This window comes from Eptatretus burgeri, chromosome 2 (assembly GCF_056783735.1).
Source record: "Eptatretus burgeri isolate ZD-2024b chromosome 2, Ebu_testis_v1, whole genome shotgun sequence".
NCBI classification, from domain to species: domain Eukaryota; kingdom Metazoa; phylum Chordata; class Myxini; order Myxiniformes; family Myxinidae; genus Eptatretus; species Eptatretus burgeri.
The window spans coordinates 21,711,463-21,732,212 of record NC_140962.1 but is presented as its reverse complement, the minus strand read 5'-3'; the positions used below and the strand labels follow the sequence as shown (position 1 = coordinate 21,732,212).

General features: G+C 48.3%; 1 protein-coding gene across 3 annotated transcripts; it reads right to left on the bottom strand.

The window, feature by feature from the left end:
• Positions 1-907: 907 nt before the first annotated feature.
• Positions 908-18,754, bottom strand: LOC147031566 (uncharacterized). Of its 3 annotated transcripts, XM_085865348.1 has the most exons (7): positions 17,972-18,754; positions 7,550-7,651; positions 7,380-7,439; positions 5,979-6,080; positions 2,505-2,569; positions 2,299-2,358; positions 908-969 (listed from the first exon to the last, which is right to left on the bottom strand). In XM_085865348.1, exons 2-6 carry the CDS (start codon positions 7,639-7,641, stop codon positions 2,345-2,347), a joined length of 333 nt encoding a protein of 110 aa, XP_085721474.1. In that variant the 5' UTR covers positions 7,642-7,651; positions 17,972-18,754; the 3' UTR covers positions 908-969; positions 2,299-2,344. The 3 variants fall into 3 exon arrangements, with proteins under 3 accessions (XP_085721474.1, XP_085721457.1, XP_085721467.1); XM_085865331.1 differs by lacking the exon at positions 908-969 and having other exon boundaries at positions 2,220-2,358; positions 2,468-2,569; XM_085865341.1 differs by lacking the exon at positions 908-969 and having other exon boundaries at positions 2,220-2,358.
• Positions 18,755-20,750: the final 1,996 nt, after the last annotated feature.

The window sequence follows — 20,750 nt, the reverse complement described above, 5'->3', positions numbered from 1 at the left end:
TTCTCTTCTTCTCGTATTCTTCTGCTACCCCTCCATTATTATACGGTCTGGCGTTGGGAACGGTCGTGGCCCAAGTCTTTCACGAATCCGTTGGCCAATGCTTTTGTTGACTCACAAGAATAAGTAATTTGTTCAGGATACCAGCGATAACTCCACAACTCTTTGCAAGAGACATGCGATCTTGAACATCCACCAAAACCCCCAGTGCCAGCAGATGGAACACTTAATATCTGGATCAAGATTCCAACACAAGGACACATATCTGAGGACAAGCAACTCAAATCAATCCCCAGCACTTAAACATCTTCATCTTCTTGCGTATGGCACCTTGGCTGCCGGGTAGCTATCATTATGTTGGGGTACAACTATGCCGCTGATGCTGTACCCCTATACAAGGACACTGGTACTTATTTCGCCGACTTCAGAGGGATGACAGGCTGAATCAACCCCACCTGGTGTTAATTCCGTGAAAACCTGGCTCAAACTCAGAATCCTAAGATTCCAAGTCAGCCACCCTAACCACAAACCCAACACCCGGCCTGCTAAAACATCTAACCTATGGTACAGAAAATAATTAAGGAGCAAAATGTGATTGTGAAACGACAGGAATTGCTTCAATTTCCTGAAAGGAACAGCATTTATATTGCTTATACGTTTCATGTCACGACATTCCGAAGGGATTTTTTCTGTTCCTTACATGATATAGAAATTGTTGCCACAGCCCTTCCCTTTCTTGCCACGTCTCCAGAATTTTTGCCTAATTTGAAAAAAAAAGATTGAAAAGTTAATTTCTTGTACATTTCTTGAGATAGAAATATCTACAAACATGTTTTGAAAAGTTCAGAAGAGGAAAATAAATTTATTAACTTGAGATGCTTCCAAAGATCAGGATGTTTTGGCTTGGTGGATTTGGATGACTGGATCAGACCGACATCATCAGAAGCAGCAGACTCGTTCATGTTTGCTTCCCTGAAAAAAAGAACAGACCTCTTAAATCCACAACTTCATACAAACGTGCGAAACCAGATATCATATTCAGTCTTCATTTCAACAACTGACAATACAATGTCCCCTCTACCAAACATCACAAAAAATAAAACAATATCAGAAAAAGGTGTCATAAAAATAAATAATAAAATAAAAACCATGATTTTGTTTGAGGCGGACAGATGAGTGAATGTTTCATCAATGTTTGTGAACCTCCTGCACACTGTACTCATCTCTACACACTCGAACACCACTCAAACACCACATCCCCAACTCCCCCCACCCCACCCCCCCCACCACTTTTCACATTCATAATGATAAGTAAAAATTAAATAAACTGATTAATTTAATTAATGTGTTGTTCATGTCGGAATCATGATGGGATCAATGGACTCCTCAGAATTCCTTGAGTTGGATGACAGTATTTGTGGTATTATTCTGAGATAATATTGTACAGAGCAGTTGTTTCTGTGCTTTATGATGAATCAAATATATGAAAATGAAGATTAATATTTTGATGAGTCGAGTTAAAGTGGAATTCCATGAATCGCTTCTCACCTGACACTTGTCGTTTGCACTTCTTCTCGATAGACATTCTGAAGAGATGAAACTTTCTCTTCTTCTCGTCTTCTTCTGCTACCCCTCCCTTATTATAGGGTCTGACGTTGGGAACGGTTGTGGCCCAAGTCTTTCACGAATCAGGTGGCCAATGCTTTTGTTGACTCACAAGAATAAGTACTTTGTTCAGGATACCAGCGATAACTCGACAACTCTTTGCAAGTGACATGCGATCTTGAACATCCACCAAAACGCCCAGCGCTCGCAGATGGAACACTTAATATCTGGTTCAAGTTTCCAACCAAGGACACACATCTGAGTACAAGCACCTCAGAGCAATCCCCAGCACTTAAACATATTCTTCATTTTCTTGCGTATGACACCTTGGCTGATGGGTAGCGATCATTATGTTGGGGTACAACTGTGTCGCTGATGCGATACCCTGATACCAGGACACTGGTACTTATTTCGCTGACTTCAGAGGGATGACAGGCTGAATAAACTCCACCCGGTGTTAATTCAGTGAAAACATAGCTCAAACTCAGGATCCTAAGATCCCAAATCAGCCACCCTAACCACAAAGCCAACACGAGGCTTGCTGAAACATCTAACCTATGGTACAGAAAATAATTAAGGAGCAAAATGTGATGGTGAAACGACAAGAATAGCTTCAATTTCCTGAAAGGAACACCATTTCTATTGCTTGTACGTTTCATGTCACGACATTCCGACGGGATTTTTTCTCTTACTTACATGATATGGACATATTTGCCACAGGACTTCGCTTTGTTGCCACGTCTCAAGCATTTTTGCCTAAGTTGAAAAAAAAGATTGAAAAGTTAATTTATTGAACATTTGTTGAGATACAAATATCCACAAACATGTTTTTAAAAGTTCAGAAGAGGAAAATAAATTTATTTACTTGAGATGCTTCCAAAGATCGGGATTTTTTGGCTTACTGGATGTGGATGACTGGATCAGAACCACGTCATCAGAAGCAGCAGACTCGTTCATGTTTGCTTCACTGAAAAAGAACAGACCTCTTAAATCCACAACTTCATGCCAATGTCCTAAACTGGATATCATATTCATTCTCCATTTCAACAACAGACACTACAATGTCCCCTCTACCAAATATCACAAAAAATACAACAATATCAGAAAAAAGGTGTCATAAAAATAAAAAATAAAATAAAAACCATGATTTTGGTCGAGGCGGACAGAGGAGTGAATGCTTTATCGATGTTTGTGAACCTCCTGCATACTGTACTCATCTCCACACACTCCAACACCACAACCCCAACTCCCCCACCACTTTTAACCTTCACAGTGATAAGTAAAAAGTAGCCTGGTGTTGGCTCAGTGGTTAGGGTGGTGGCTTGGGATCTTAGGGTCCTGAGTTCAAGCCCTGTCGGCTGCTGAATTCATACACCAGGGGGTTGACTCAGCCTGTCATCCTTCCGAGTTTGGCGAAATGAGTACCAGTTCCAGTGTGTACTGGTAGAGGGGCACTGCATCAGCGACACAATCGCGCTTCAAGAAATGATAGCTGCCATACGACGACCACCACCAGTAAAAAGTAAATAAACTGATTAATTTAATTAATGTGTTGTTCATGTAGGGATCATGATGGAATCAATGGACTCCTCAGAATTCCATGAGTTGGCTGACAGTATTTGTCGTATTATTCTGATATAATATTGGTTCACGAAAAAAATAAGTGACCACGATATTCGTTATTGTTGTGTGTCTGTCTGTCTGTCTGTCTGTCTGTCTGTCTGTCTGTCTGTATGTCTGTCTGTCCCGAGCATAGCTCCGTGCTTTTTGATCCGATTCTGATGAAATTTTGGTGAGAGGTTTATATCATGATCTTGTTGTGTTTTCCTGAAAATGGGCATGGCGCACCCATCGTGGGCGGAGCCACGCCCAAAAAACGTGTTTTTAGCGGGTAGCTGATTTCAATTTGAATCTTCTCCTCGGGGGTTTGTCAAATCTGACAGGGGTTTCGGTATTTTGTTAGCCCCATGGCACCTGCATAGCCCCACAGAGCTCGATTTTTCATTTTCGTCCCAAGGTCAAGGTCATCAGGTCACGAACTTAGAAAATTGCGAATTTTGACATAAAAATCCATCTTCTGCGAGGGGTTTGTCAAATCTGGCAGGGGTTTCAGTATTTGTTAGCCCAATGGCACCTGTATACCCCACGGAGCTCGATTTTTCATTTTCGTCCCAAGGTCAAGGTCACAAGGTCACAAACTTAGAAAATTGCGATTTTGACATAAAAATCCATCTTCTCCGAGGGGTTTGTCGAATCTGGCAGGGGTTTCGGTATTTGGTTAGCCCAATGGCACCTGCATAGCCCCACGGAGCTCGATTTTTCATTTTCATCCCAAGGTCAAGGTCACAAGGTCACAAAGTTAGAAAATTTCGAATTTTGACATAAAAATCATATGACCGCCCAAACTTTGAGAGCTCGAATGACAATATTTTTTATGCATAATCTTGAGGTCATTCCCCACCTAATGTCTTGAAACCATTTTGCTCTATCTCGAACACCTTGCCTGTGGCGCCCCCTTCAAGTTTGTTTTTACGCTGATTTCATCAAAGTATGGATAATCCGATGAGTGCGAAATGCCATATAGCCTATTTGACGTTATATTGTTCCTGGAATGTTCCAGAGGAAGTTTTGCACCAAAGGTCATAATCCTTGACCTTTGACCTTTAAAGTTCACTCAGGTCAAATTTTCAAAGTTGTGGGAATCAAACTGGGTTTTAAACTTTCTTCGACGAAATAACTCCATTAAGCTATAGCACGTATCCTGTTTCCTTATTTTAATGTCCACAACATTGTTTTGTGACCTTTAAAGGTTATACAAAGGTCAAATTTTTTAAGTTGTTGAATGAAACCAGGTTTTCGACATTTTGCAACTAATAACCTGTCACTCGTACCACATCATGTTGATCATTTTTATAACTTGGTCAAACATTATCAGATTGTCTCATCCTTGACTTCTGAAACAATCTACATCGTCAAATACCGCTCGTGAACCATCGTCGTCTTCAGAATTGTTGTTCAGAGCAGTTGTTTCCGTGCTTTATTATGAATCAAATATTTGAAAAAGAAGATTTATATTTTGATGCATCGAGTTGAAGTGGAATTCTGTGAATCGCTTCTCACCTGACACTTGTTGTTTGCACTTCTTTCGATCGACATTCTGAAGAGTTGATACTTTCTCTTCTTCTCATCTTCTTCTGCTACCCCTCCCTTATTATAAGGTCTGGCGGTGGGAAAGGTTGTGGCCCAAGTCTTTCACGAATCAGTTGGCTAATGCTTTTGTGGACTCACAAGAATAAGTAATTTGTTCAGGATACAAGCGATAACTCGACAACTCTTTGCAAGAGACATGCAATCTTGAATATACACCAAAACCCCCAGTGCTCGCAGATGGAACACTTAATATCTGGATCAAGATTCCAACCAAGGACACACATCTGAGTACAATTACCTCAAAGCAATCCCCAACACTTAAACATCTTCTTGTGTATGGCACCTAGGATGCCGTGTAGCAATAATTATGTTGCAGCACAACTCTGCCGCTGCTGCGCTATCCCTATACCAGGACACTGGTACTTATTTCGCCGACTTCAAAGGGATAACACGCTGAATCAACCCCACCTGGGGTTAATTCAGTGGACAACCTGGCTCAAACTCAGGATCCAAAGATTCCATGTCAGTCACCCTACCATAAAGCCAACACCAGGCTTGCTGAAACATTTAACCTCTTCTCTTCTTCTTTCGGCTGCTCCCGTTAGAGGTCGCCACAGCGGATCATCCGTGTGATCCGCATAGTGATTTGGCACAGGTTTTCCGCCGGATGCCCTTCCTGATGCAACCCTAGTCGCCTATTACGACACAGGGATATGGTACACCTATTTTAACCGGGGTATACACCGGCCCAGTACACTTGTACTCATTTCGCCAACCTCGGAAGGATGACAGACTGAGTCAACCCCCTGGTGTATTAATTCAGTGGCCCAACGGGGCTTGAACTCAGGACCTTTTGGATCCCAAGCCGCTGCCCGAACCTCTGCGCCAACACAAGGCTTTTGGTGAAACATCTAACCAATGGAACAGAAAATAATTAAGGAGCAAAATGTGATTGTGAAACGACAGGAACAGCTTCAATTTCCTGAAAGGAACACCAATTCTATTGCTTGTACGTTTCATGTCACGACATTCTGAAAGGATTTTTTTCTCTTCCTTACATGATATGGACATTGTTGCCACAGCCCTTCCCTTTCTTGCCATGTCTCCAGCATTTTTGCACAAGTTGAAAAAAAAGATTGAAAGTTAATTTTTTGTACATTTGTTGAGATAGAAATATCAACAAACATGTTTTTAAAAGTTCAGAAGAGGAAAATAAATTTACTTACTCGAGATGCTTCCAAAGGTCGGGATTTTTTGGCTTGGTGGATGTGGATGACTGGATCAGACCGACGTCATCAGAAGCAACAGACTCGTTCATGTTTGCTTCCCTGAAAAAGAACAGACCTCTTAAATCCACAACTTCGTGCCATTGTCCTAAACCGGATATCATATTCATTCTCCATTTCAACAACTCACACTACAATGTCCCCTCCACCAAACATCACAAAAAATAAAACAATATCAGAAAAAGGTGTCATAAAAATAAATAATAAAATAAAAACCATGTTTTGGTCGAGGCGGGCAGGCGAGTGAATGTTTTATCGATGTTTGTGAACCTCCTGCACACTGTACTCATCTCTGCACACTCCAACACCACTCAAACACCACTTCCACAACTCCCCCCACCCCCACCCCTTTTCACCTTCACATTGATAAGTAAAAAGTAAATAAACTGATTGATTCAATTCATGTGTTGTTCATGTAGGAATCCTGATGGGATCAATGGACTCCTCAGAATTCCTTGAGTTGGCTGACAGTATTTGTGGTATTATTCTGATATAATATTGTAGAGAGCAGTTGTTTCCGTGCTTTATTATGAATCAAATATTTGAAAATGAAGATTAATATTTTGATGCGTCGAATTGAAGTGGAATTCCGTGAATCGTTTCTCACCTGACACTTGTCGTTTGCACTTCTTCTCGATAGACATTCTGAAGAGATTGAACTTTCTCTTCTTCTGCTACCCTCCCTTATTATAGGGTCTGGTGTTTGGAACGGTCGTGGCCCAAGTCTTTCACGAATCAGTTGGCCAATGCTTTTGTTGACTCACAAGAATAAGTAATTTGTTCAGGATACCAGCGATAACTCGACAACTCTTTGCAAGAGACATGCGATCATAAACATCCACCAAAACCCCCAGCGCTATCAGATGGAACACTTGATCAAGATTACAACCAAGGACACACATCTGAGTACAAGCACATCAAAGCAATCCCCAGCACTTAAACATCTTATTCATCTTCTTGTGCATGACACCTTGGCTGATGGGTAGCTATCATTATGTTGGGGCACAACTATGTCGCTGATGCGATACCCCGATACCAGGACACTGGTACTTATTTCGCTGACTTCAGAAGGATGACAGGCTGAATCAACCCCACCTGGTGTTAATTCAGTGGACAACCTGGCTCAAACTCAGGATCCTAAGATCCCAAGTCAGCCACCCTCACCACAAAGCCAACACTAGGTTTGCTGAAACATCTAACCTATGGTACAGAAAATAATTAAGGAGCAAAATGTGATTTTGAAACGACAGGAACAGCTTCAATTTCCTGAAAGGAACACCATTTCCATTGCTTGTATGTTTCATGTCACGACATTCCGAAGGGATTTTTTCTCTTCCTTACATGATATGGACATAGTTGCCACAGCCCTTCTCTTTCTTGCCGAGTCTCCAGCATTTTTGCCTAAGTTGAAAAAAAAATATTGAAAAGTTAATTTCTTGTACATTTGTTGAGATAGAAATATCCACAAACATGTTTTTAAAAGTTCATAAGAGGAAAATAAATTTATTTACTTGAGATGCTTCCAAAGATCAGTAATTTTTGGCTTGTTGGATGTGGATGACTGGATCAGACAGACGTCATCAGAAGCAGCAGAATCGTTCATGTTTGCTTCCCTGAAAAAGAACAGACCTCTTAAACCCACAACTTCATACAAACGTGTGAAACCAGATATCATATTCAGTCTTCATTTCAACAACTGACACAACAATGGCCCCTCCACTAAACATCACATAAAATAACACAACATCAGGCAAAGGTGAAAAAAACACAAGATTTCGGTTGAGACAGGTGGACGAGTGAATGTGCCGTCGATGTTTGTTCATCTTTAATGATGTTACTGAAAAGAGTAAGTTTCCTGTTTGGAATGATTTTAAATTTTATTGTACTGCGAGAAAGGAAGAAAAAAAAAAACAGCCTTTTTGCAGCCATTTTCCCTGTTAGCTATTTTGCAGGCTCCATGCAATCATGGTTCCTTTCTTGAGGCAATGTTTTATGGCCAGATTCCCTTCCTGACGCCAACCCTGGTCACCTCTTACAACACACAGGGATATGGTATTGATGATATTGTTGCGGATTCGCGCCCGCCGGCGTGCGGACGGCCACGTAACTCGAATCGCGGCACGTCGCCCACCGGACGGACAATCCAGTCGTGACCCTCTCGGACTAACGCCGGGAACCAGTCACGGGTGGACCTTTCGGTCTCACCGCGATCGTGCCAATCGGCCCCCGCGTGGGATAGGGTTGCTCGCCAAATTCGACCTACCTAAGTACCCACACGGAGGGTAGACCGGGCGATCGCACCTCGCCGCAGGTCGACTTCGGACACGGGCCACTTTAAGCGACCCGTTCCGTACTATCGGGATAACCGAGCGGTGTTATTCGTCGGCCTCGACGGTTCGATTAATTATCGGGCGTTTTAGCCCACGACCAACCCTTTACGTGAAGCAAGATGGAGATTCAATAGAGGAAAAGACGAAGCGAAGCGGGAAAACAGTTCAACAATAAGCACATTTATTTCGCGATGAACGGAAAGCACACATATACAATTCCACCAAAAGCACATGTAAAAGAAGAAGACAATGCAATATTACACAAAAAGCAAATGCAACAATGCAGATCTATCCGACTACCGGGCACACGGCAACACTTATACAATTTTACTTCACAGACGGCGCCGACAACACATATTCCCAAAGCAAAAGAAAAGAGAACCACCCTCCAGGATGAGGGGGGTAGGCGGGCCTGGGGCCGAGACCGTGTCGGGCCTACCCGTCTGATGATGAGACGCGGAGCGGCGGTGGTGCCTCAACTCCGCGGGCCTCGCGGACAGTGGCTGGTAGTGGGTGGGAAGGGGGCCCCCTTTGTCGCACTATCTCAGCGCGGGGGGAAACAGGAGGGGGTTGCTGATGCTCGGGGGAAGGAGGATTTCACCCTGTCTCGGGTCCCGCGGCGAGTGTCTCCTCCTCCACCTCGGTCGCGTTGCTGGCCTCTCTGGTGTGCAGCTCCCGGCACCGACGCGAGCACCCCCTCGTCCGCCTTCGCCGCCGTCACCTCTCCACAGCTCCGTCCTCTTCACTCTGACTAGTACCACTTCTTTCCAGCTCCACCGACGACTCTCTTGAACTCCGCACACTCAACTCAACTTCCAACTGAACTGACTTGACTGACGAACGCAGCCGTTTTTATAAGCCCCGTGGCTTCGCTCTTTCACCCTTGACCCTCTGCCTCCGACCCTTCACCTCTCTTGCTGGCTCCCCATTGGCCCGAGGAAAAGTGGGCGTGAATGCTTTTTGATCCATGAATTTGCATATAGCGACCGCCCTCCAACGCCCTGGAGGCGGGGCCAAATCGCCCCTCGCTCACCGATTGGACGGAACAAAAGTGGGCGTGAGTCGTTTTTGATCCGTTTTCTGCGGAAAGTCTGTGATGTCTCTGAACACGCTGCTCGGTGCGCGCCCCGCACGAGTCCAGCATCGGTGCCCACGATTGGCGCGAGATGGTGTGGATGCGATGGTGGCGAGTTGTGACGGTAAAGGTCGTGGCGGTTGTGGTGAAGCGGCGTTGTGGTTGGTGGTTGTTGTTGTGAAGCGGCGTTGTGATTGGTGGTTGTTGTTGTGAAGCGGCGTTGTGGTTGGTGGTTGTTGTGTGATGGCTGTTGAGACGTGGTTGGTGGTGGTAATAATGGCGGCTGGTCCAAAATAAAGATAGTAAAAGAAAAACGGCTATCCTGAAGAGTCGCAGCCCGCATGAATGACATTTATTCCCTCTAGACAACGGGTTTGGGCCTAACTACACATATACTTACCGAGATATCTCACCTAAGGGACCTGAATGGTGGTTTGTGAATTTCGTCAACCACAACACTACCCCCTCCCCTTTTTACAGACTCGTCCCGAGTCGTCAAATTTTCGTGTGCCATCATGTGTAGTTTTCCCCTAGTACATTTTACCTACGGATCCCTGAGTGCGACATTCATGGTATTCGTGTCCCCAAAATAAATAACCTAAGGGCTGAGTAACGACCTAAACAAACTCACTCACACGGACGACTTAAATAAAATTGCCGGCGCTAAGACAAACATGCCGGGGGCGCACTCATATTTACAGTACATCTTAACCTTAACTTACAAATTTTACACTAAACCATGGCCCAGGATCAATGAACTCTGCAAAAAGAAAGCAGTTAGCAGGGAGCCAGGCTGCTCGAATGCAGTCTCTGACTCAACCAATGCAGGTGACAGGGAACGTGGCCGGCTGCTCACACGCAGTCCAAGGCCTTCCCTTTTGAACTGAACGCAGTGAACCACAACGGTGCATGGGCTGCACAAACGTAGTCTCCGTGCCAGCTCAAGTGGCACACGCAATGAACACAACGAATGGATGGATGAATGGTTTGAACTGAACGCAGTGAACCACAACGGTGCATGGGCTGCACAAACGTAGTCTCCGTGCCAGCTCAAGTGGCACACGCAATGAACACAACGAATGGATGGATGAATGGATGCACGCAAACACGGTGCACGGGCCGCCACTGCAGGCCCGTGTTGTAGCTGCCAACAGGGCAGTTCTTGCAGCTTGCAAACTGTTGCTTTGATCCTGGCGCACATGGCAATGAACAGGGGGGGGGGCAAAGCAAAAATTGAACGGGGCTGGTGAACAGGGGCAGTGGGCATGGCATGGCAAAGGCAGCAGGCAAACACAGCCCGCAGAAGAAGGCCGCTGCAGGCAACACAGCCGGCAGACGAACTGGCCGGCACAGGCCTTGAAGAAAAACAGCCAGCAGATGAAGTGGCCGGCACAGGCCTTGAAGCAAAACACGGCCAGCCGATGGCACAGGCCTTGCAGCAAAACAACAGCTGCCGATGAAGTTGGCCGGCCTCCGCCTTGAAGCAAAACACGGCCAGCCGATGAAGTTGGCCAGCCTTTGCCGTTCAGTGGAGGTTGGTGGAGGGAGTGCGGTGGTGCTGGCCACTTGGAAGGCGGGCTCGGACCTACCTACCTGTCTCCCTCCCACCTATCGCCTTTGCCTGTCACTGTACATACCCACTCCCTTAATTTGTCAAACCCCAATTTAGCCCCAACATTTTTTTTTCTTACTTCCCCACTATAAATCGTCCCCTAACCCCCTTTATCGTCTTTGTTCGGCTAACCTATCCTGTCACCTAGCCTACTCCCAACCCCTACGTTCCCTTCCCGGAGGGGAGTAAGGGAGAGCTAGCGTCCTGTGTCGAGGCCCAACGAAGCCTCAGGATGGCCTCCCCAGACTTCGGCGATCTATAACCAAAGTGGGTCCAGCGGCCCACAACGAGAGCGAGGGGATGGATGGTGCGGAGGGGTACACTTCCTAATCTACCCTATCCATTTAACCGTTAAACTACCCCGGGGCTTTCAACAAGCGCCTCTCGCTTAAACTATTGGTTCTAACAACCCATATTCCCGTCGCCTGTGTTGGTGTCCTCACAATTTCGGGCCTCGCCCCCAATTTTCTCTCCGTGCCCTCACACGGTCTCATGGCTGGGACACGTGGCCCCCTTTGGCAGGCACGACCCTCTGCCGATTCTCCGACGATGGCACCCCCGGGCACTACACTGCCTCCGAGCCTACCAGCTCCCTAACACCGGGGAGTGCCCCCCATGGCACCTCCCCTGAAACGCACACGTGGCAGGCTGGCTTCCCGGGCCCCTTTCCGAGGGTCACCCATGCCCACAACACTGCCCACGCGGCTAATGGCGCCCCGGGCCCCCGCACCAAGCAGGCGCACCCGTGCCCACTACGTTATCCCGGCCCCCCATGGGCCCTTGGCCTACCACGGCCGACTAGCCTGGTGCCCGGGGTACCCACTCAGCGATACTCACCTTTCGCAGCCACGCTCCCAAGCCCGTCAACAGGGCTCCTGCACCCCTCCAAACGGGTTTCGAGCCTACATTCACACCAACAACAAAACGACCTCCATTTTTCAATTTAACGAACCCCCTAACTCACTCTACACTGACCCCGGGGTCCCTTGGGCGGGAGTCACTCCTCCCCCCAATCACTCATCGCACCATGCATTCCCCATTCGCTCCACTCACACAGACCCGCTGGCCTCACTCACTCAACCAGCACACGCTTCCACTTCACTCACCAAGTCTTTAACACACTCACCACTGAACTCTGCCATCCTTCTAACTACCTCCCCTAACTAACTCGTGCTCCCACGTCGTCTCTTAAACTACAGCACGTTCCTTTTAACACTACGTAGCTAAGCTACGTCCCCGCTACACATCCACAAGTCTGTCACTGTCTCCAAATAATCCCATTAATCAATTTCCCAACCTAAAGCTCACTAAATCCCTCTACCTAATCCATTCCACGGACTCCATGAGGACTTACCCCTGCCCCATGAAGTCGGTCTAACGAAGCTAACCCTTCCCCCTAACTAGTTTCCATCCTGTGCCCAGGTAAGGGGGTATTCCACCCCTTGCCCAGGAATCCTGTGCACCCGAAAGTGAGGCTTGCTTTTTTTTTTTTTCATGCGCAGCACCAGCGCGGCAACTCGCGCACTTTACACCTGCCCGTGACGTCATGCAGCTGCACGTGATCCTCGTCCCTCCTTGGACGGTACCATCCGGCAGGGATACCCCTCCTGCCGGATTCCAACCCCACGTGCAGCCATGACGTCACCGTGCGCATAAAAAAAAACACAAGCCCCACGTCTCGAGGGGTTCCCCACGCGAACACATGTGCTTTGCCCGTTGGAGCTTAACACACACGATCGCGTGGAGAACCCGTCCGGTCCAAATCCATAATCCTGCCTAAACTTTGTCCGTCCGCGGGATCGGCAAATCCACCGCGTGCGTTTCCGGACCGGGACTTCACTCTCGCAAGCGAGCACGTGGGGGCCTCGTGCGTTGCACAGCACGGACCTCGTGCTCACTGCTGGGTGAACCCGGCACGGTCCCCGAAACAGCTACAGCCGCTACTCGGCTTTCTTTCCTCTGTCGTCGTCGTCGCCATTCCACACACGCACTCCCGCGTATTACGACGCTCACACTCCATTCCATTACATTCACACCGGGAGACGCGGCTGCGTGCTCCCGCATGCCAACCGACATCTCCCTCACATACCGCTCTCTCACACACACGGTCTCCCTTGCATAAACCATACCACTCACACGTGGCATTTCCCTTACACAAACCACACCACTCACACACGCGGGGGCACTCACCCGCGGTGCCTCATCCACACACCGTGCCTCACTCACACACGCGAGGGCACTCACCCGCGGTGCCTCATCCACACTGGCCGTTTCATCCACACACACGGCCTCACTCACACACGGTGCCTCACCCACACACGCGGGGGCACTCACCCGCGGTGCCTCATCCACACTCCGCGTGCTGGGAAGCACGTACTCCGGCACCATCGCCACCACACCAGTCACACACGGGGTCGCTTCCACACACGGGGACGCACTCACCCCTTGCACCACACACACAGGGACAACCACACTGTGGATTCGTGTCCCACAAGGGTCTCCGGGGCCTCTATACCCCCCAAGCTCTCCGTGCACCTGTCCACAGCACCCGTCCCCTCAACCTCGCAAAGCACGACCGAACTCACCTGGTCGTGACTCGCCTCAAGGGGGCATACTCCCTCCCCTCGTTCCTGGAGGAGGCTATCCCGCTGCTCGCACCGGGTCCCTGCACGGTCCGCCAGCTCAACCTCATCGTCCTCCACTACCTCCGTGTGTGTATGTGCGTCACTTACCTTGTCATTATCATGCAGTCTCTCCTCTATTTTTTTTGTCTCCCGTGTCTCTATACATTTATAAGTTTCTGTTGTCCCCTCCTGTCTATTAGTCTCCGCTTCTTTCTGGCGTCTTTCCCTTATCTTTATGTAGGTCAACCTTGCTTTCTCTTTAAGTCGCTCCCGTCCTTCCCTGTTTTTCACTCCTTGCTCTTTCACAATCTCCGCGTACCACATCCTTGCTTTCCGTATTAATTGTTCTTTTCTCTCCCTCCCAATTACTTTCACCTCGTCTCTTGTCTCCCGAATTACTTTTTCCTTACCCGCCTCCACCGCGGGCTCGACAGCCGTTGCACCCCCCCCCCCCAGCTCGTTCGTTCCTACACGTGGAGTCGCCATTTTAAGCTCCCTGCTGACGGCCTTCATGCCCGCCTGCAGGCATCGGCCCATGTTCTGCGTCTCACCCCGGAGCTTTTTAGTTTCTTCCTTCATTTGCTTGTTCATTCCTTTCATTTCGTTTTTCATTTCATTCGTGTTTGTATCCATCTTTTCGTTCATGCCTTTCATTTCGTTTTTCATTTCATTCGTGTTTGTATCCATCTTTTCGTTCATGCCTTTCATTTCGTTTTTCATTTCATTTGTGTATGTATCCATCTTTTCGTTCATTTGCTTGATCATGTTCGCTGTCATTTCCGCATACATTTTTGCCAGCATGGTGAATAGCTGGGCCATGTCGGGTGCGCTTGGGTGAGCCGTTTCGGCAGAGGTTAGGGGGTTTTGGTGGAGAGGGGGAGGGGAGGTGTCATACACCGCGGCCGCTGCCGCACCTATTTCGGGCTCTGGGTTCAGTTGGGCGAGTTCGTTTTCCTGTACAATTAACATTTCCTGCACGGGGATTTCATCCTGAGCCATGGATTCTACACATTCTACATCCATTTCTAATACCCCCGGCTCCCGCTCGCCTTGAGACGCCATCTTGCTTCTCTTAAAGGGTTAATTTAGCTCGCTCGTAATTTGGAGGGAATCGGGGGTCGCTTCTCTCACCCGTGGACTGATTCCCGTGAATTTAGCCGGAGACAGGAGAGCCCGTTTTCCCGTTCTCCGATACCAGTGCCGCGAGGAGGGCGATGAGTTTGTATCGCACGACCTGACACCAGTGTTGCGGATTCGCGCCCGCCGGCGTGCGAACGGCCACGTAACTTGAATCGCGGCACGTCGCCCACCGGACGGACAATCCAGTCGTGACCCTCTCGGACTAACGCCGGGAACCAGTCACGGGTGGACCTTTCGGTCTCACCGCGATCGTGCCAATCGGCCCCCGCGTGGGATAGGGTTGCTCGCCAAATTCGACCTACCTAAGTACCCACACGGAGGGTAGACCGGGCGATCGCACCTCGCCGCAGGTCGACTTCGGACACGGGCCACTTTAAGCGACCCGTTCCGTACTATCGGGATAACCGAGCGGTGTTATTCGTCGGCCTCGACGGTTCGATTAATTATCGGGCGTTTTAGCCCACGACCAACCCTTTACGTGAAGCAAGATGGAGATTCAATAGAGGAAAAGACGAAGCGAAGCGGGAAAACAGTTCAACAATAAGCACATTTATTTCGTGATGAACGGAAAGCACACATATACAATTCCACCAAAAGCACATGTAAAAGAAGAAGACAATGCAATATTACACAAAAAGCAAATGCAACAATGCAGATCTATCCGACTACCGGGCACACGGCAACACTTATACAATTTTACTTCACAGACGGCGCCGACAACACATATTCCCAAAGCAAAAGAAAAGAGAACCACCCTCCAGGATGAGGGGGGTAGGCGGGCCTGGGGCCGAGACCGTGTCGGGCCTACCCGTCTGATGATGAGACGCGGAGCGGCGGTGGTGCCTCAACTCCGCGGGCCTCGCGGACAGTTCTGGTAGGGGGTGGGAAGGGGCCCCCTTTGTCGCACTATCTCAGCGCGGGGGGAAACAGGAGGGGGTTGCTGATGCTCGGGGGAAGGAGGATTTCACCCTGTCTCGGGTCCCGCGGCGAGCGTCTCCTCCTCCACCTCGGTCGCGTTGCTGGCCTCTCTGGTGTGCAGCTCCCGGCACCGACGCGAGCACCCCCTCGTCCGCCTTCGCCGCCGTCACCTCTCCACAGCTCCGTCCTCTTCACTCTGACTAGTACCACTTCTTTCCAGCTCCACCGACGACTCTCTTGAACTCCGCACACTCAACTCAACTTCCAACTGAACTGACTTGACTGACGAACGCAGCCGTTTTTATAAGCCCCGTGGCTTCGCTCTTTCACCCTTGACCCTCTGCCTCCGACCCTTCACCTCTCTTGCTGGCTCCCCATTGGCCCGAGGAAAAGTGGGCGTGAATGCTTTTTGATCCATGAATTTGCATATAGCGACCGCCCTCCAACGCCCTGGAGGCGGGGCCAAATCGCCCCTCGCTCACCGATTGGACGGAACAAAAGTGGGCGTGAGTCGTTTTTGATCCGTTTTCTGCGGAAAGTCTGTGATGTCTCTGAACACGCTGCTCGGTGCGCGCCCCGCACGAGTCCAGCATCGGTGCCCACGAGTGGCGCGAGATGGTGTGGATGCGATGGTGGCGAGTTGTGACGGTAAAGGTCATGGCGGTTGTGGTGAAGCGGCGTTGTGGTTGGTGGTTGTTGTTGTGAAGCGGCGTTGTGGTTGGTGGTTGTTGTTGTGAAGCGGCGTTGTGGTTGGTGGTTGTTGTGTGATGGCTGTTGAGACGTGGTTGGTGGTGGTAATAATGGCGGCTGGTCCAAAATAAAGATAGTAACAGAAAAACGGCTATCCTGAAGAGTCGCAGCCCGCATGAATGACATTTATTCCCTCTAGACAACGGGTTTGGGCCTAACTACACATATACTTACCGAGATATCTCACCCAAGGGACCTGAATGGTGGTTTGTGAATTTCGTCAACCACAACAATATGATAGACCTATTCTAACCGGGGCATACACGAGGACCAATCGGATTACACTGGTAATCATTTCGCCGACCTCAGAAGGATGACAGGCTGTCAACCCACTGGTGTTAATTCAGTGGCCAATGGGTCTCAAACTCAGGACCCTCGGATCCCAAGCCACCACCTTAACCACGAAGCCAACACCAGGCTTGCCAGAAACGCAAACAAATGAACAATTACCATAATCCTCTGCGCTCAGGACAAGATTCCATCCAATTTCCGGCCATGCGGCCATGTTGGATTTTGGACAAGTCCAAAATCTAATGGCATGATCCTTGGACCATACCGAAACCCCCACCAAGTTTCGTCGAAATCCGTCGAGTTTTTCCGTAATACTGTTCACAAATAAACAAACACACAAACAAACAGAAAGGGGTGAAAACAGTAACCTCCGATCTTCGATGGCGGAGGTTAATAAATAGTCAATCGGACATGACGTCAACGATGGTGTTGACAATGAAACAAAAAGTGAAAATCGTGACTTTCGGGTTGGAGACAAAATCCCACGTGCACAGACTATAATTTTTGTCTTCTTCTTCCTCAAGTTTCCTTTCCTTATGATGAGGTGTGTGTGGCAATAGGAGCTGGCAGCTGGAGGGAGGAGGAGGAAGAGGAGGAGGAAGAGGAGAGGAGGAGGAGGAGGGGAGGATGAGGAGGAGGAGGAGGAGGGGAGGGGCAGGAGGAGGAGACGGAGGCGGAGACGCCATTAAAAACGCTTGTGCTGAAGAACCTTCGTGTGCGCTGACTTTGCCCCACCACAGTGTGGCAGTGGGAACAGTTGTGGGTTCAAATCTTTCACGAATCGTTTGACCCACACGTTTGTTCACTTAAAGGAATTTGTAATTTGTTCAGGGAACCGGCGATAACTCCACAACTGTTTGTGAAACACATGATGGATGTTTAACATACACCAACCCCCCCCCCCCCACCCCTTGAGACCTGTGGTACCAGGCTCAGGGGGGTCGCCAGCCAATAAATATCCGTCAAGCTAACAACTCGATGTCATGAGGGGATGGGGGAAGTGAGGTAAATGGAGGGGATGGGGGAAGTGAGGTAAATGGAGGGGATGGGGGAAGTGAGGTAAATGGAGGGGATGGGGGAAGTGAGGTAAATGGAGGTAAATCACCAGAGTAAAATAACTCGTAATTGGGTTACACTCGACATGAAAAGATAAAATTAAGTTGTTAATGTTGTGAAAACCCCGTGTGAGGTACCTTGGTTGCGATTTCTTCTTGAAAAGCCCCGTTCTGGAAGCCAAGACGCTTTGTGGAAAATTATTCAGTGAAAATAATCCTGGAGCCGTCGGAAACACGTCGAGCAGCGCGAGATCCTCACGTCGCACTGAGTATCACGTGACTGTTCCATTGTAACCACGTGGTTACATCTGTGACGTCGGTCGTCTCGCACTTCAACGGCGGAGTTTCAGCACGGAACCGTGGTGCATTCTCTGTGTTCGTCATCGTCGTTTAGTCATTTTTAAAATAAATAAATCATTATTTATCATGGAGAAGACTTGGGTTGGGGTTTGGTGGCGGCCGGAGGGACTTGAACCGAATGATATTTTAATCATAATAACAGTAATCGTCTATTTTAAAATCCTTTCATGAATTAATGCATTGTAATTGTTTTAATCGGAGGTGTTATTTCCATTTCACCTTCTCCTCCCCCCATTCGAACAACTTCACTCCACCTCAACAATCTGCTCACACAACATACGTGTGACGTCATCACACTTGCGATCTGCCATGTTGGATTACCACAGATGGTCCACGTGGATCCGATTGTATCATCGTTTTTACTTTCAACATCATCATCATACTGGAGCACGCAATTTAGTGTTTTGTTTGTGTGTATTTTGACCACCACACCAATCTTGAGAGGACTAAGGGTCTCGTTGTGATGGAGGTTGTGGTGACTTCATTTCTCCCTCGCCCCTTCCCCAAGAGAGTTTTTCCGACTTGGACAAACGCCGTGTTAACATGTATAAATAGCTGATCGTGGGGTATGTTCAGTTACCAAGCAGCTAGCTCGCGCTCGTCAAGTTGACTTGATTTGAAGGACTCAAACGAGCGCTTCAACTGAACAGAGCGCTCGACACTGATAAACAAAATGTCGGCGCCAATGAAAGTGGTGCTGTCGTGGTTATTTAATCAAATGGTGTTCGGGCCGTCATTTTCAATTCTCCTTGATCCTCTTGTGACAAGAACTTCGCCAAACAAGCTTCTTGTGGTAAACAGAGCAGGACATTTGGCCCATCAAGCCTGCGCTGTTATTTCCAACCTCTGGTTGTTTTTCTGTGCTGTATCCTTCTTAAATGCTGGGCGTCGAGGAAGGAAGCAACACGGACCAGTTTTTTAAGTGTTTGGTATTCCACGGACGGGATTCGAACCACCGACCTCCCAGACTCAGCGTGGATGCTCCAACTATTACAGCACTGAGGCTGGTACAAGTACAATGCATCACACATATAATTATATATACAGTATAAACATACTCGCCAAACCCGCGCTTCGCGCGAAGTTTCTTCAGTGAGGGTTCGTTTGGTCGTCAATATATCCAGTGTTCACAATGTGATTTATCGAATTTCTTTATATACAATGTTTGTTGTTACATTTTTTGTGTTAAATTCACCTTCTGAGGTAGTCAGCATGTGCAGAAGAGGGTTTTACATTGCAGACGCTGTTTTCTCGGAGTGGTATTACGCCTCTCAACGGTGACGGTCTGTCGACGACAGACGTAATGACGTCAGCAAATGACCGATGATGTCATGACGGTATTACGCTTCTCAGCGGTGACGTCACACGTCGCCATGCAAACGAATGTAAAAATTAGAAAATTGCCCAAAATTCCCAAACCTGTCCGTGTGGGGCGATCTCACATAGCCCATGCTGTTCATTAGACCACAGAGCACCCGCATGCCGAAAGTGGCGACAATCCGTCCGGCAGTTTTGGAGGACAAACGTCAAATTACACGCAGACGTTAACAGAAATAATATATAGATACTGAAAATATGTGTATATATATATATATATATATATATATATATATATATATATATATATATATATATATATATATATATATATATATATATTTACGAATTTGGGAATTCGATTGCACACATCATACAGGTTCCTTTAGTCAGCGATGTCAATCAGTGTTTGTGGCCGAGATAGCTCACCTTTCATTGTTTAAATGTTCAGAAATCAATTAGATGCGCTGCGGATCGATTTAATAGTTCGGGAACGAACAATGGAGACATCCATCCCCTTCTTTTGCGAAGAGGAAGAACCCTGCGGTCCCGTGACTCATGATGTCAACAACTCCCTCCCAACCATGGTTGAGCGGGCGGGGGGGGGGGATGGATCAGGAGGGCATGAGTCACGCCGGGCGTGGAGGAGGTGAGGGGGCGGAGAAGGATAAGAGGAGATCTTTTTCTTTTGTTCGGGCAGAGTTAGAAGGACAGAGTTGGAGAAGGGAGTAGAGAGAGTAGTCGTTCAGCAGACCATCGGGTCCTGCTTGGCTTGCGTTAGGGTTGAGGCCTTCGGAACCTTTTTGCTTCGGCCGGCTCAGTGAGCTTCGGCTGAGGCCTGGCTCGGGAGGAGGCTTTTTGGAGGCTCTTTGCTTTGACAGTTCCGTGAGCTTCGGCTTCTGCTTGGCTTGGGAGAGCTTTTTGCTTCAAGCTGCCCTGTTTGGAAGGAAGTTAAGCCGGTCGCTCAGCTCGAGCTGCGAGTGGTGGCTTCTTCTTCTCGGTTCGTGGAGCTCTTTGTTCTCTATTTTGGTTCCCGGCTTGGTGCGACTCATCGACCTCTTCGTGGAGGTGGTTCCTCGGGGAAGCGACGCATCGACGGGAAGGTTCGGCGCCTCATCTCACCAGCACGTGTTGAGAAGCGCGGGAGGTTGGTTCCTCGGGAAGTAACGCATCGACGGGAAGGATCGGCGCCTCGTTTCACCAGCACGTGTTGAGAAGCGCGGGAGGATTCGCGGGAGCT